The 16012-nt window shown below is 33.3% G+C and overlaps 1 protein-coding gene across 1 annotated transcript in view; it reads right to left on the bottom strand.

The window, feature by feature from the left end:
- The window catches only part of psmd2 (proteasome 26S subunit ubiquitin receptor, non-ATPase 2), a 24792-nt gene extending 10231 nt beyond the window's left edge, over positions 1-14561 (bottom strand). Inside the window, 14 exon segments of the mRNA XM_016491217.1 lie at positions 627-728; positions 2245-2407; positions 2599-2686; positions 3349-3476; positions 4162-4268; positions 4346-4492; positions 4565-4625; positions 6658-6802; positions 6893-7051; positions 8917-9141; positions 11235-11356; positions 12265-12429; positions 13873-13929; positions 14351-14561. Of these exon segments, the coding sequence (XP_016346703.1) occupies positions 627-728; positions 2245-2407; positions 2599-2686; positions 3349-3476; positions 4162-4268; positions 4346-4492; positions 4565-4625; positions 6658-6802; positions 6893-7051; positions 8917-9141; positions 11235-11356; positions 12265-12429; positions 13873-13929; positions 14351-14527 (1846 nt within the window). The 5' untranslated portion in view covers positions 14528-14561.
- Positions 14562-16012: the final 1451 nt, after the last annotated feature.

Raw genomic sequence — 16012 nt, 5'->3', positions numbered from 1 at the left:
GGAATCGGAAAGAAGTGAGACTGACCGACCGATCACCGATCCGGGCCGATCATGAGGAAAATCGGCCAATTCCGATTCCTGGCCGATCGATCGGTGCATCTCTAGTGATAACGTAAGAAAAGTAGCTTAAATGTTTTGCCACTTGCTTGAGCAACTTAATATATAAATCTAGAAGTAAATGCAAAAGTTAAAAGCATTGAATAATGTGTTGCTTATATTTATTGTGTTTAAACATGTCTGTGAAAGATTGTATTACTGTACTGTGTAAAACAAAGAATTGCAATGCTGAAAAAGCATTGGATAAATAATGATAAATAATCAAAATAATGGATAAATGTTGTGTTTGTGGTAAACACGGATCAGTAGCGGACTCCTGTGTGAAAGCTGCTTCTCTTCTCACAAGAGACACCTAAGAGGGGAATTCCCCCCATTTTCAAAAATGAAATACAGGCCCTGAATAAATGTTAAATAGTTATAAATGATTAAAAGAAGGCTTTAAAAAGATCGGTATCGGCAGATACTGCTTTCTGTGATCGGCGATCGGCCTCAAAAATCCTGATCGGAGCACCCCTAGTTACGAGTGTGTTTTATCTGAAGCGTGTGAGCTGAGAGAGCATGTGACTCACCTGCGTATGCGCAGACGTCCACCAATGTGTTGCTGAAGCTGCGGAAGGGTTCGGGGACGACTTGAAGAGCTGCTAGAGTCGTCTCGATTGCCTCACCTTTACCTGCATTCAAAATATATGCAAGCCATTAGCAAACCGTAAAACCTGCAATTATATTAAATGCTGTGTTTCAGAGTGCAGCGCGGCACTGGGTTCATTTACACACGATCCGGTGTTTTGAGCACCTCAGTTCACAGTAAATGCTGCTCTAAAATACAAACATGATGCTTTAAAGGGATACTCCACCCCAAAATTTTGTCATTAATCACTTACCCCCATGTCGTTCCAAACCCATTAAAGCCACAAGGATGCGCTGTTTTCTTTCAAATCACAGCGTAAATGCACATAGAAAACGTATCCTCCAAAATGGTGCTGCGGTGATGCGGACAGACATAGAGACGACGAATTGTTCAATAAAGTCGTTATTTTTGTTTTCTTCGAGTACAAAAGTATAATCGTCGCTTCGTAACGTTACGGTTGAACCACTGATGGCAGATGGACTATTCTGACTATGCTTTTCATACTTTTCTGGACCTTGACGGTGTATTTTACTTGGCAGTCTATGGGACAGTCACAAGCCTCCCGGTTTTCATCCAAAATATCTTAAATTGTGTTCCGAAGACGAACAGAGCTTCTATGGGTTTGGAACGACATGGGGGTAAGTGATTAAATTTTCATTTTGGGGTGGAGTATCCCTTTAAGAAATTAAGCCTTAAAAATTTGTATTGTATATTATAATTTTGCAATGCCAAACAGTAAAACATTTTTATTATTATTATTATATTACATTATTTTTCTTAAAAACTCAGTTATTTATTTTACAGTGAAGTAAGTTTGATTTAACTTAAAGTAAGAAAATATAAAACTATTTTATGTATCTTATATATCTTATATATATATATGCACAGTAGAATGTACTTCTAGTAATAATCATACAATGTTTTTATTTTTAAAATGTTTTAAGGAATAACAATTTTCACTGATGTTTTAATTTAAACACTAAACTTTAAGATTAAATAGTTATAGTCTTGTTTTTAAATGCTGCTCTAAAATAAAAACTAGATTTTTTTAATGTTTGAAAATGAAGACATCATATATGTCATAAATAAGTATTGTAATTTTACAATACAAAACAGTGAAATAAATACTTTTTTATTGTTATTATTATATTATTTTTAAATGCCCGTTTTTTTTTTTTTTACAGTGAAATATTGCAATTGTAATACTTATTTTGTGTAACATTTTCTAATAAACAAATTCTATTTATAATTTTTTTTATTTCAATTTTTTTTTTATCATAATAAAAACAATAAAAAATTTTAATGTTATTGTTTTTAATCTCAGTAAGCTGTATTTCTGGTTAAATAAAGGACAAACAAAATTAAACTATTTAAAATGGCTAATCATAAATAATAATTTACATTATTATTATTTTATAGTTACATTGATACTATGGCAAAATTGTGCCCTACAAACAAACACAGCAAACCTGAATCTTGCAGGAAAAATAGATCATTTCCTCAAACTGCAACACCTCAGAAGTTGTTACTGTATGTACTGTATTGTATTTTCTTCTTACCCAGATGGTTGAGTCCGAGGCCGAGGGGCAGCCATCGAGCGAACGTGTCTTTGAGCTCCTGCTCGCTCTTCTCCATGATGGTCTGCAGGATGGTGGAAGTGACATCACCGTTACAGGAACCCACAGCGATCATGCCACACGCCAGCGCCGTCACTCCTGCCACCTGCAGAAACACACACGGACTCATCAGACACACAGACACACACACACACACACACGCTCTCACACACACGCTCTCACACACACGCTCTCACACACACGCTCTCACACACACGCTCTCACACACACGCTCTCACACACACGCTCTCACACACACGCTCTCACACACACGCTCTCCACTGCAAACACACGCACCTCCATGCTGGATTTGGAGTCTCCCATGACAGGAAGCAGCAGCGAGAGAACATCCTCTCTGTTAGAGCCGGCGTACGCCAGACCCAACCTGCACAAAAACAGCAAAAACATTCAGAATTTAGGGTGGAACTTTACCATTTCATAGTTTAATCTGATCAAAAAGTACAATACACAGAAACTAAACGGTCTCTACTACAACCCACAGTAGCCACCAAAATAAAAGTTCAGTTTAACAAAGAAATTACGGCAGAAATATATCACTATTGTATAGTAGAATATTCCTCAAGTAAAAATCAGATTTTTTGATAAACGTTATGTTTTAAGGGATAACAATTTTTAGTCCATGTTTTAATTTAAACAGTAAAACTTCACATTCATGCGTTAATTTGATTACCATTTTTAATGATACATTTAAAATAAATCATGAAACACAGAATTCAAATATAATTTCTGAAAAATAAAACATAGGGCTCTATTATTGTTACAATTTTATTTATTATTATAAATTATTATATTGTTAAATGTTTTATGAATTAAATTGATTAGACATACTTTTCATTATTAAAATTTAATTAAACCTGTAGAATGAAACATACATAGATGTGGGAAGATTTGCATAACGCCGCCCAAATGTTCACGCACCTTAAACCACAAACATTTTATTACACCAAATACACCAAATAATGTTCTTTTTAGCAGCATCATATGACCCCTTTAATTTCTAAATGATTTGTGTAATTTCTGAATTACCCAAAAATGGCCCCGATCCTCATGATGTTGCTGTTGTGTAGGACGTAATCAGACAGCAGCGCCAGAGCGGGATCACACTCGTTACGAACGCCGGAGTTAACGATGCCACACGCCAACAGCGCTCCTGACTGAAAGAAACAAACACCAGAAATATCAGTGTTGTCATTTCACATTTGCACTGAAAAATGTTATAATAAAAATTTTTTTTTTTTTTATTAATATTATGCATCATAATATTTCATATTGTACTTTTTTCAGTGAACTATTACAACAGTAATATTTCTAATTTTGTTTACTGTTAAACGTTTATGAATTCAACTGATTAGACATACTTTTCATTACTAAAATGTAATTAAACCTGTAGAATGAAACCTGTAATTAAATTTTAACATGTAATTTCAAAAAAAAAAAAAAAAAAACTATCAGAAACTCAGATTTTAACTACAGCCCACCAAAATAAAAGTGAATTATATTTAATAAATATAATACATACTTAAAGTAACAAAAAAGTACCATAAATATTTGTATTGTATATTAGCATATTATGATTATTATTATTATGTATCATAATATATATTTTGTTCTTTCATATTATACTTTTTTCAGTGAACTATTACAAGAATAATATTTCTTATTTTGTTTATCATTTGCATTTTTAATAACAACAACAACAACAAATTATTACTATTCTACGGTTGTATTTTATAGAATATAATATTTTAAATAATATATTTTTTTATAATCACATGATTTGTTTTCCCCAAATCATGCAGCCCTTAAAGTGAGTGCACTAATGAGTGTGTGAATCTGTACCTTGATGTAGTCCTCGGACGAATAAAGATATTTATCGATCTGCGTTAGACCGCCGTCCACGTCCCACAGCAGAATCATTCCCAGAGACGCCGCCGCGCTGAGCATGCCTGCAACAAACACACATCTCATCACAGAAGCATCAGATTTATCTCGTCTAGCTGCCCAGAGGCGGCCCTGCTCTCACCGTGGTCCTTGTTCTTGTAGAGCCATTTGTTTCCGTCCTCCGTGAGCAGCTTGTCCTGTCCGAAAGCGGCGTTAACGAAGCCGTTGACGAAAGAGGAGGCCAGATTCATGCGAGCGGAGTCCACCTGTGAGCCGCTGCTGCCGAACCCTGAGAGAAACATCGCATGTAAAACACATAAAACACCGCGTCACATTCCTCGTGAGAGCTGAAGCGGCTTACGGTTGTTCTCCAGGTGGGTTTTGTAAATGTCGTCTGGCACTTTCGGCTCCATGATGTCGAGCTACAGAGGAAAACAACCAAAATAAATCTTATAAAACAGAGAGTTCCGGTCCTTGATTCTGATTGGCTGAGCCAAGTTCGAAGCTGTTGTAAATTACTCTACAAACATACAACCTGTTTACTTCTGTGTGTTGCTCGGCAACCACTTTGTAGCAACCACAACTGATTCTGAGGAGCTACATTGTTTGGTGGAAGAATACTGTTTTTATTAATATCATTACACTTTATTTGCTCCGTTTTATTTTGTGAAACCTTACTACGTATATGGAATAACCGTTTTATAAAAGCACTAAGCCCCGTGAAGCCGTGGTTTACAGTGAATTTATAACAGCTCCGCTTCGCGTCGTGCCTAACAACACCCCTTAGCTGTTATAAATTCACCGTAAACCACGGCTTAACGGGGCTTAGTGCTTTAACAACTCACAGAATTACTTTTTAGCAGAATGTGAATCTCACGAAAACATGTCACATGAAAATAAAAGTTATTCTAAAAGTTATTGCTCCTGCTGAATATTGTACCTGAAAATAAAGCACGGTTTTATTTGTATATTATGTGTATTTGTAACGTGTATCTTTGTTATTTTTTAATAGCAGATAAAATAATGAAAGATTTTTATCTTCGCCCACTTTAGCCAAAAAATTCCGCCATTCTTTTTAATATTTTGTTACCTTGAAAGGCTTTGTCTTTATAATAGGGAAATTAGTTTGGCTGTAATGCTCAGACAACTTACAAAATAGTAAAACCAACATGACACAGAAACGTGTTAAAATCGTGATTTTGTTTTTAAATATCATGATTAATTTTATTAATATTAACCTATTTTAAATATTACATTTTTTCACACCACATTAAAAGCAACAATTTATTTCCCTACTTGATCAGATATTTGATTTAATATAAAGCTATTTTTAATATTAATGTTTATTATTATATAACTTATATAATTATTAATATAAATGTTATAATACATTTAACAATATTTTTCATTTAAAATATAAAAAATTATATTTTTAAGTTAAATCTTTTTTAAGTTAAAGACTTTTTCATGACAAAGCACATTTTCACTGAAATTTCTCATTGTAATACACAAAAAAAAAGAAATAAATAAAAATAATAATCATTTATGCATTTAGCAGACGCTTTTATCCAAAGCGACTTACAGTGCATTCAGGCTATACATATTTTACCAGTATGTAATATTAACATAAATTATAATAATAATAATCCACATTTTTGAAATTATTGTCATACAGGTATAAAACGATCCTGTCTGGACATAACGATGTTTTTCATTAAAATCAGAATGATTTAAATTCAGTCCATTTACCATATGCATATTTACAACGGCACTTTACAACTGAAATAATACAATACAATATTTTTTGTTGCACCCTAAACATTGTTTCTTTTGGGATTTATGACCCGGATATTTTTGTGTGTCTGTGTGCGCGAGTGTGCATGTGTCCGTGTGTGCGAGTGTGTGTGTGCGTGTTTTTTTGCGTGTGTGTGTGTGTGTGTGTGTTTGTGTGTGTGAGAGTGTGTGAGTTTGTGTGAGTGAGTGTGTGTGTGTGTGTGAGAGAGAGAGTGAGTGAGTGAGTGTGTGTGTGTGTGTGAGAGAGAGAGTGAGTGAGTGAGTGTGTGTGTGTGTGTGAGAGAGAGAGTGAGTGAGTGAGTGTGTGTGTGTGTGTGAGAGAGAGAGTGAGTGAGTGAGTGTGTGTGTGTGTGTGAGAGAGAGAGTGAGTGAGTGAGTGTGTGTGTGTGTGTGAGAGAGAGAGTGAGTGAGTGAGTGTGTGTGTGTGTGTGAGAGAGAGAGTGAGTGAGTGAGTGTGTGTGTGTGTGTGAGAGAGAGAGTGAGTGAGTGAGTGTGTGTGTGTGTGTGAGAGAGAGAGTGAGTGAGTGAGTGTGTGTGTGTGAGTGAGTGAGCGTGTGTGTGTGTGTGTGTGTGAGAGTGAGTGAGTGAGTGAGTGAGTGAGTGTGTTTGTGTGAGTGAGTGTGTGTGTGTGTGTGAGTGTGTGCATGTGTGTTTTATCACCTCTCTAGCCAGTGCAAGGAAGTTGCTGTTGAGCTGCACGTTGGACATGATCTCCGTCAGATCTTCACAATCCTCCACATCTTCATTGAGCTCCAGGAACATGCCGTGTCGACCCAACATGAACGACATCTGCTTCTGAATGACACTGAACACACACACACACGGACTGTTACTATCTGTGTTAAGCAAATGGAAATGAATTTTTCACGAGACAGACTGTGCATGTGCGTCATACATGTCCTTGCAGGAAGTAAAGATGTTCTCCACCAGCTCCACGTCATTAAGCATCAGCGCGAGCCTGAGGGCTTCTGGGTAACGGTTAAACTTGCGGAAGATGTTGAGAGCGCATTTCAGCAGAGCCGAGTTCTCCGGTTCGGGGACGTAACTCACACAGCTGGAGTTTGCAATAAAATACACATTATTGACATTTTATTGACAATAAAGCACATTTTTTCCCCATTTGATCAAAGACAAAAAATATTTGTGTTAATAGATAATTACCTTTTAATATATATGTTCATTAATACATATAAATTTATACAAATTCATTAAAATAGATTTAATTTATTTATTCTACTTTTTTTACATTAACAAATTTAAAATGAACAAAAATTATATTTACGTTAAATCTTCAGATATTTTTTTATTGACAAACACATTTCCACAGAATAATTCTTCCCCATTTTATCAAGGAAAAAATATATATCTATTAATATAAAATAGTTTTTTAATATACATTTATATGAATGTATTAATATAAATATACTAAATACATTTAATTATGTAATGTTTTTCATTAATATTAGTGCTGTCAAACGATTAATCGCGATTAATCGCATCCAAAATAAAAGTTTTTGTTTACATAATATAGTTATGTGTACTGTGTATATTTATTATGTATATATAAATAAATACACATACAGTATATATTTAGAAAATATTTACGTTTATACAATTATATATTCATATTATTATATTTTATGTTATATATAAATATATTTAATATATAAACATACAATTTTTCTTAAATATATACATGCATGTGTTTGTATTTATAAATACATCATAAATATACACAGTGCACATATATTATGCAAATAAAAACTTTCATTTTGAATGCGATTAATCGCGATTAATCGTTTGACAGCACTAATTAATATAAATTTAAAATTATATAAAATGTATATATTGAAGTTAAATCTTGAGACATTTTCAAGACAATAAAGCACATTTTCACTGACATTTCTCATTATTGTAATGCAAAAAAAATGCATACTCATGTGGTGAAGAAATAATAATAATAATAATAACAATAACAATAGTAGTAATAATAGTAATAATTACAATTAGACACAAACACATTCAGAGACGTGTGTTCAGAGGCATTGTAAAAAAAATTAAACTTTCTAAAAGTTCTAACAAATGTAGAAAAGTAGCCCAAACAAGGAATTTTTAGTAGAAGTCAGTTCATTTTTTTTGTGCGAACCGAACAAAAATACTCTAAACATGTCGCTAGCGAAAGATGTTTTGTTTACCTTGCTTACTTAGATACTCAAGTGTTTGTTCACAACATATCCAAATTCTCTCCCAACTTCTCAAATTGAGTAGGGTTGCAAAATTTCCGGTAAATTTCTGGAAACTTTCCAAAAATCCCTGGAACATAAAAAAAAAAAATCCTGGAAAGTTTCCAAAATTTCTGGAATGTTTCCAAAATTTACTGGAAATTTTCCACCTTTTTGCAACCCTAAAATTGAGTCATCTGAACAAACAATTTTACACTGACCAATACTGCACAAGTTCCCAGCATGCATTGCAGCTTGAAAACATTTTGTTAATTATTATTAAAATATTATCATTGTTTTACATTTTACTGGGTTAATTTATGCTGCTGCTGTCACTGTGAGTCATCTGTCACGTGGATCAGAGTTCATATTTTTACTGATTTACTTCATCATAAATGTTTGCCTTTAGTTTTAAGAGGCAAATACTACCCATATTATGTAGTGGGCTTTGAAAATAAACATAAATCTAAAAAACAAAAAAAAAGAAAAAAAAAAAGAGTATTGTTAAAAAAAGATTGGCATTGCTAATTGCTAAAAAATCTTTGGTTGATCTGACAGATCTTTCAAAACTCAATAGACTGACTTTTATTCATTAGATGAACTAAAGTTTTTAAGTTGTCGGTTCCTAGTTGCGTTAACTTAACAAGTTGAGCGCGATAGGTTGCCTTATTTTTTGCGTTAGGTCAACTTTTATTACCTGGTCAGGTAGAGGCAGACTTTAGCGTAGGCGTTTTCATCGATGTACGTGTCTAGCATGTCGAGCCGCTCGATTTCCATAAGGAGGTCACAGGCCTCGTGCTCGGCATTATGGGCCATGTTATACGGGACGATCTCTTTGACCAGCTTCAGCAGCACTTCCTGTTGAGCTTTATCGCCTTCCTCGATCTCCTGCCATTCCTTAGCCACCTCTCCCGCCAGATGCCTGCAAACACACACAAGATCACATCACAGACTGCTTAGAAACCAGAAAGTTCACACACTGCACTTCTGAGCAACAGATACGAGTCTAAGGGAAGTTTGTGAGGTTTGTAGAAATCCAAAAACTTCAAGACAATTCACAAAGATAAAAAAAAATTATAAAACAGAGATCACTGGTTTCTAGTCTAATGCAGTGTTATTTTAGCATAATTTATATACTATTTTAGAATTTATAAATATTTAGAATTAGCTTTAATTTATATGCTTTCATTTTAATTTTAGTTAGTTTAATTTTAAATGGTTTTGTTATGTGCTTTTGTCAGTTTTATTTTTTGATGTTTCCATTTATGTTTAGTTTAACATTTTTATTTATCATTATTTTTCATAACTCTTCATTATTTTTCACTTTTTTTATAGAATTTATATATTATATTATACACACATATATAATTTAATTTGTATATTTTCATAGTTTTAGTTCAGCTTAAGTTAAGTTTATTTTAGTTGAGATTTTTCTAATTTTTTTATGCACTTTTGTCATTTTTATGTTTTTTTTTATATATTTATATTTAGCTTTCATTTATTTTTATTTTAGTTGTAGTTTTAGTCATTTTTACTTTAAGCTTATTTTATTTCAGATAGTGGCCAAAACAATTTCTAAATTTTGTTTATACAATTTATAAAAAATATTTTGAATTAGCTTTTATAATTTTTTTTTATTTTCAGTTTTCATTTTAGTCATTTTGTTATGTGCCTTTGACATTTTTATTATTATTTTAAATAACATCCAAAGCAACATTTCAAACCAACATGTTTCAGTGAGAAGAAAATCATTTTGATCTTAAAAATAATTCACTTGTGTGTAATATTGTAATTTGTTGCATTTACAAAGTAACTATTTTTTAATTTTGACCAAATCAACCTTTCTAATTTTTGCTTTAATAATTTATAAATATTTTATACTTGGAAAAAAAATAGGCTAACGCTAAATAGAAATATAAAAAATTAATAAAAATGACAAAAGCACATATTACTGAAACTTATATTGTAATTTGTTGCATTTACAAAGTAACTATTTTTTAATTTTGACCAAATCAACCTTTCTAATTTTTGCTTTAATAATTTATAAATATTTTATACTTGGAAAAAAAATAGGCTAACGCTAAATAGAATAATAAAAATTTAATAAAAATGACAAAAGCACATATTACTGAAACTTACACTAAAATGGAAACCAAAAATACATAAATCAAAATGTGTTGTAGTTTTAGTAATTCTATTTAAATTCAGTTAGTGTCCAAAGCAACATTTCTAATTTTCGTTTGTTGCTTATAAATATTTTGAACTGAAATATAAATAAAGTGAATTAGAAATATTTTTTGGAAAAAGAACAAAAAAAAAAAAAAAAAAAAAAAAAAAAAAACTATTTAGTTATCTCTATTTTGAAATAAAATGTATGTGCATTTTTCAGACTTCTCTGTCTGATCTCTACTGTCCTATCCAATAAAGGCATAAAAATCAACAAAAATTCACAAATTACCAGAAAAGTCAAAGAACAGTTATTTATTTATTTATTTATTTATTTATTTTTGTCTGAAGTCAAATCTAAACATTTGGCTTGGATAAAATTTGCGAGGAGAGGTAGAAAGAAAAATTTTTTTTGAAAAAAAAAAAAAAAAAAAAAAAAAAAAAAAAAAAAAAAGTTTAAACTAAAATTAAAATGAAAAAAAAAACTTTATTCCATTTTATATTATTCCAGCTTTATTTCAAAGACAAAGAAAATGATTTTCAATAGTTCTAGTTAAACGTGACACTGGTGTAATGTTTGTGTCTTCAGCATGTGGTCTGCTTGACGTATGCAATTTATAAATATTTTGAACTGAAATATAAATAAAGAGAATTAGAATTTTTTTTGTTTTAAACGAACAAAACTAACAAAAATGACAAATACACATAAAAACATTACTACAGTTCAAACTAAAATAAAAAATAAAAAATACAAATCAAATCTTCATTCCATATCATTTTTATTCCAGCTTTATTTGAATGACTGAAAATGATTTTCAGTAGTTCCAGTTTGTCTTCAGCATGACGTACCTGACGTATTCGTGTCCCCATGAGGCGAGCTCCTCCTGTGAGCCCAGCAGACGGTATTTCAGACACTCTCGCTCGCTGCTCATGGTCATGGCGAGAACAGACACCACGTCTGCGCAGAACTGCTGTGAAACAGAGAGAGAGACTGTCACGCTGCACACAAACACATGCTGATCACCCTAAGATAACCAGAGGCCCCTGGCCTACAGCATTACAGTAGGCCCCCCTACCCCAGAAAAACTTTCTTTTAAAGCTTCCTGACAATTATTTGTCAAATTTCGATTTTTTTTTTCTTGTTAATATGCCAGTTAACATTCACAACACTGCAAATTCACTCTTTGCCACAAGGTGGCGCTTGTGGAACATCAGAATTATAGCATTACATAAAGTAAACACGTATGTTATTACAGGCACTATACGGAGGTTATATGAAAAAAAAAAGCCATCAAAATTTGTGAGTTTACATATATGATTTAAACACCATAAATCACACAAAATATTCATTATTCATCATCAGCAGATCGAAACAACACTTGACATAAATGTGGGCTGTTTGGTGACTGCTAACTGCGTTTTATTTTGAAGCATGCCCTGCTCACGTTTAATTAATTAAATCACAGCCGCATAAAGTTTAATGATCACATTTAAGCAATAGGACGATTTTTCCATACCCAGGTTAAAAATTAAGACTTTGAAGCAGAACCTTTGATAATCTGCACGTTAACATAAAGACACTCTTGTGCTGGGCGTCTTTACTAGTGCATGCAATGTGGAGGAACACATGGAACATACCAACTATACAAACTGTGTGGGGGGAACCTAAACTGAACCATTCACTATATAGGCTACTACAACCAGTGCGTTGCTGAAAATGAGTGTGTGAGTTTGTTTACAGAATGCTGTTGTCACTGCTGCAAACTGCCATATAAATAATTATTCAAAAAATATAATTTCCCTGCAGCCAGAGGGCCCCCTTTCCAGTGTAGGCCCCTGGGCTTCGGCCCTGTGTCTGACAGACGCCACAGATGTGCACCTTGTTCTCTCCTGGAGCCATGTTCTGGTAGATGTCCTTGAGTTTGGCGTAATGCGGTCGCAGGAACTTGAGCGGTTTGGGCACCGAGGTCATGGAGGTCGTGGAGGAGCGAATCTGACGCCGCAGTTCTTCCAGAGCAGGACGGTACAGAGACGTGTCCTTCTCCTGAGAAACACAGAGAAAACGAGCGTCACATCTGCTTGTTTAGCACCAAAAGAATTAACAGATAATGCAGTCGGATGCAGTCGCAACATGTTTAATTTCCTTAACATGAGTGAAATAGAACATTCAATAATAATGTGGGTCAGGATGTGACTTTATCCACTAGGATTTGATTGCATTGTGAAAAACGGACAATGACGTTATTGCTAAACTTTTTTTGCATCAGCAATTTATTTCAGAAATGCTTTTATTTTTTATATTTTCAGTTTTCCTTTTAAGTAATTTAGTCGTTTTATTATTATTTTAATTTCTAAATAGTTTAAATTTCTTTTTTTTTTCAGTTTTAAGAATGTTAGCTTATTACTAACTTATTTCAGTTTTTATTTTTCAAATTATTTTTTCTTTCAGTTTTAGTAATTTTAACTTATTTCAGTTAGTTGCCAAGAATTTTTTTTTTTTTTGTATTTTATTTATTAGGATTAGAATTTATTGTGAAAAACGGACAATGACGTTATAGATAAACTTTATTTTGCATCAGCAAGTAATTTCAGTAATTAAGAAATTACATTCAAAAGAAATAATTTTCTTAAAAGCTATTTTAAGTTCTTTTGACATTTTACCTTAGTTTACTTTAATTAGCATTTTATCCACCACAATTAGATTTTATTGTGAAAAATGGACAATGACGGTATTGGTAAACATTATTCTGCATCAGCGAGCCATTTCATAAATCAAGAAATTAATTACACTTTCATTCATAATTACAAAACAAACAATTCACACAAAATTCAGGATATTTATCTTAATTGTGCTTCTTAATACGTGTCAACATGACATTTCCGAATCAGAATGAGCTTTATTGCCAGGTGTGTTTACACATATGATGAATTTGTTTTCGTGACAGAAGCTTCCGCAGTGCAACTGAATGACAGTGACGAGACAAAACAAAACACAGATAATAAAAGAATAAAAATAGAATAAGTAAATAGGGAATAACAATATACAAATAGACAATATTGTACAGGTACATTCCAATAGACAATTTTGTATGTACAGGTAGCCTATATTATTATGTACAGGTAGTGCTGGGCGGTATACCAAAACAAATGTTTTGGTATACATTTGGTATACATTATACATTTGGTCAAATAAAGGGTCACCTTTATTTGACCCTCTAACTCTAGCACTTTCTATTCTATTCACTCATCATGACAGTAAAATAGGGCATTCTAAGTCAATATACCGCGGTATTTCCTCTCAATCAGTAGAAAACATGGTTAACACCCGGTCATGCATGAAAAAAAAATACCGTAATATACCGTGACAGCGGTATAATTTTGAAAATACCGTGATATACATTTTTGGTCATACCGCCCAGCACTATGTACAGGTATATTATTTCACCAGAAATAACTAAAAAATCCAGCAAAAACGAACTCCACTTACACCGAGTCTTTCCACGAGCATCTCCAACTCCTCCTGAAGCAGTTTGTCCTCCTCTGACTGCAAAAACAACAACAAATACACCATTCAATATCGCACACACATCAGACGTCTACAAACAATGAAAGATAACTATTTTAAAAGCAGACAAATGACCTTCTCCTCATATTCAATTATATTTACCAACTATATCCATCCATTCATTCAATAAATCCCTGTGTTTACATATTTATATGCTATATGTCGCGTATAAATACCCCTGGACTGTCTGCAGGTCAGTTTATTCAGCACGTTGGTCGTATTAACGCTGTGTTACGCACAGACACGGTGTTGTAAAGTGTTTCGCGCTGATATTGATTTATAATCAGTGTGTAGTGATGAATGTGAGAGTGTTTTGTGGATGTGTTTAGAGTCAGGCCTGCAGAGTGACTCAGGCGGAATTCAAACTCAGTCTTAAGCGCCTGCTTTTTCTCTCTCTCACCAGCTCCTGATCCTCTTTCTTCTCCTTGTCTTTCCCCGCCGGTTGTTTGTCCTTCTCCTCCGAGATTTCGGACTGCTTTTTCTCCTTTTTTGCGGTTTCCTCCATGATTTTTCTGCTGCCGTTTCTCTGAACGCGACTCTTCTTCTTCTTCTTAGTTTTATGGCGGATTGCAACCATAACTTATCAGGTGCATACCGCCACCTACTGTATCGGAGTATGCAGCATGGATTATATCTCACTGAATGCACTTTACAGTATATATAAAAAATATATATATATTTTATAAATAAATATTATAGCACTACTATCTAAATCCTATAATATACCCCTGTATCCTTCAGATATTCCACAACAGCATCCTGTGCATCTTTAACCCCTTCTCCTGTTGTTCCCAAAACACTCTCAAGGTTCCATTTCCTTCCTGTCTGACTTATCTTTTGGTTTAATCTAATCCTCTCTTACCTATATTTCCATTCAATGTAACAATATATGTTCTGCATTTTCTGTGATTTTACATTCCATACATTCATCTGATTTACTTTTACCTAACAAAAACAATGTTTTATTTAACCCTGTGTGGTCAAACCTCAGCCTGGTTAGAACTGACTCCTCCCTTCTATTCCTTCCATTCACACCCTGTGCGTTGATAAATTTCTGTATACTATAATATTTCCTTCCACTATTATCCATGTCCCATCTGTCCTGCCATTTCTTCATTATTTATTTTTTTATTATTGCCTTAGCTTCTCCTTTACCAAAGGGAATATTTATAATATTGCTCGCCCTGGTTGATTTCTTTGCTATTTTGTCTGCTTTCTCATTCCCTTTTATATTTACATGAGCAGGTACCCAGCAGAATCTCACATCTATCTGAAGCCTCCGCACTGACTCACAACATATTTCTTTACATTTTTGCCAGTCAGCTTTTGTAAAATCCCACTTCTTATGCCTAGGCCTTTCTTGGATATCTATTTCAACATTTATAGAGCATATTATTGGAAAGTGGTCGCTCCCAATACTTGTACTGTCTTCAATATTCCACTCACAAGAATTTGCCAGATTATTAGAAACTAAAGTAAGATCAATACAAGACAATGTGTTAGAACGTATGTCAATTCTTGTACCATTTCCATTATTTAGACAAACTAGCTGCCTAACATCCATCAATTCTTACACTACTTCCCCAAAGACTATTGTGTGCACTGAAGTCTCCGCACCATATTTCTTTCCTTTTTCCTTGACTCCTAACTATGTCCTCTAAAACGTCTGGGCTTCATAATTTACATGGGTTATAAAAGTTGATTACTACCAAGTTCCCATCTGATTTATATACTTCAATAATCACACATTCTATTTCTATTGAAGATGCTATTCTTTTAAATGATATCCCATCCCTTACAAATGTTGCACAGCCTCCACCTTGATTTCCACCTCTATCAAACCTGACAGACTCATATCCAGGTATAATAAAATCAAGGTGAGGTCGAAGCCAGGTTTCTTGAATGCAAACAATATCAAGTTTGACTTCAGAATCTGCAACAAACTTTTTAAACTCTTGTCCATTTGCAATCAAGCTTCTAGCATTCCATTGCAAGAGGTGGAATACCATTACAAGATTAGTTAACACTCTGAGATCCCCATCATTATTAGCACTCAACATAC

This window comes from Sinocyclocheilus anshuiensis, unplaced genomic scaffold (assembly GCF_001515605.1).
Source record: "Sinocyclocheilus anshuiensis isolate Anshui unplaced genomic scaffold, SAMN03320099.WGS_v1.1 scaffold402, whole genome shotgun sequence".
Lineage (NCBI taxonomy): Eukaryota > Metazoa > Chordata > Actinopteri > Cypriniformes > Cyprinidae > Sinocyclocheilus > Sinocyclocheilus anshuiensis.
The sequence above is the reverse complement of the archived record's forward strand: the minus strand, read 5'-3'. Positions and strand labels throughout refer to the sequence as shown.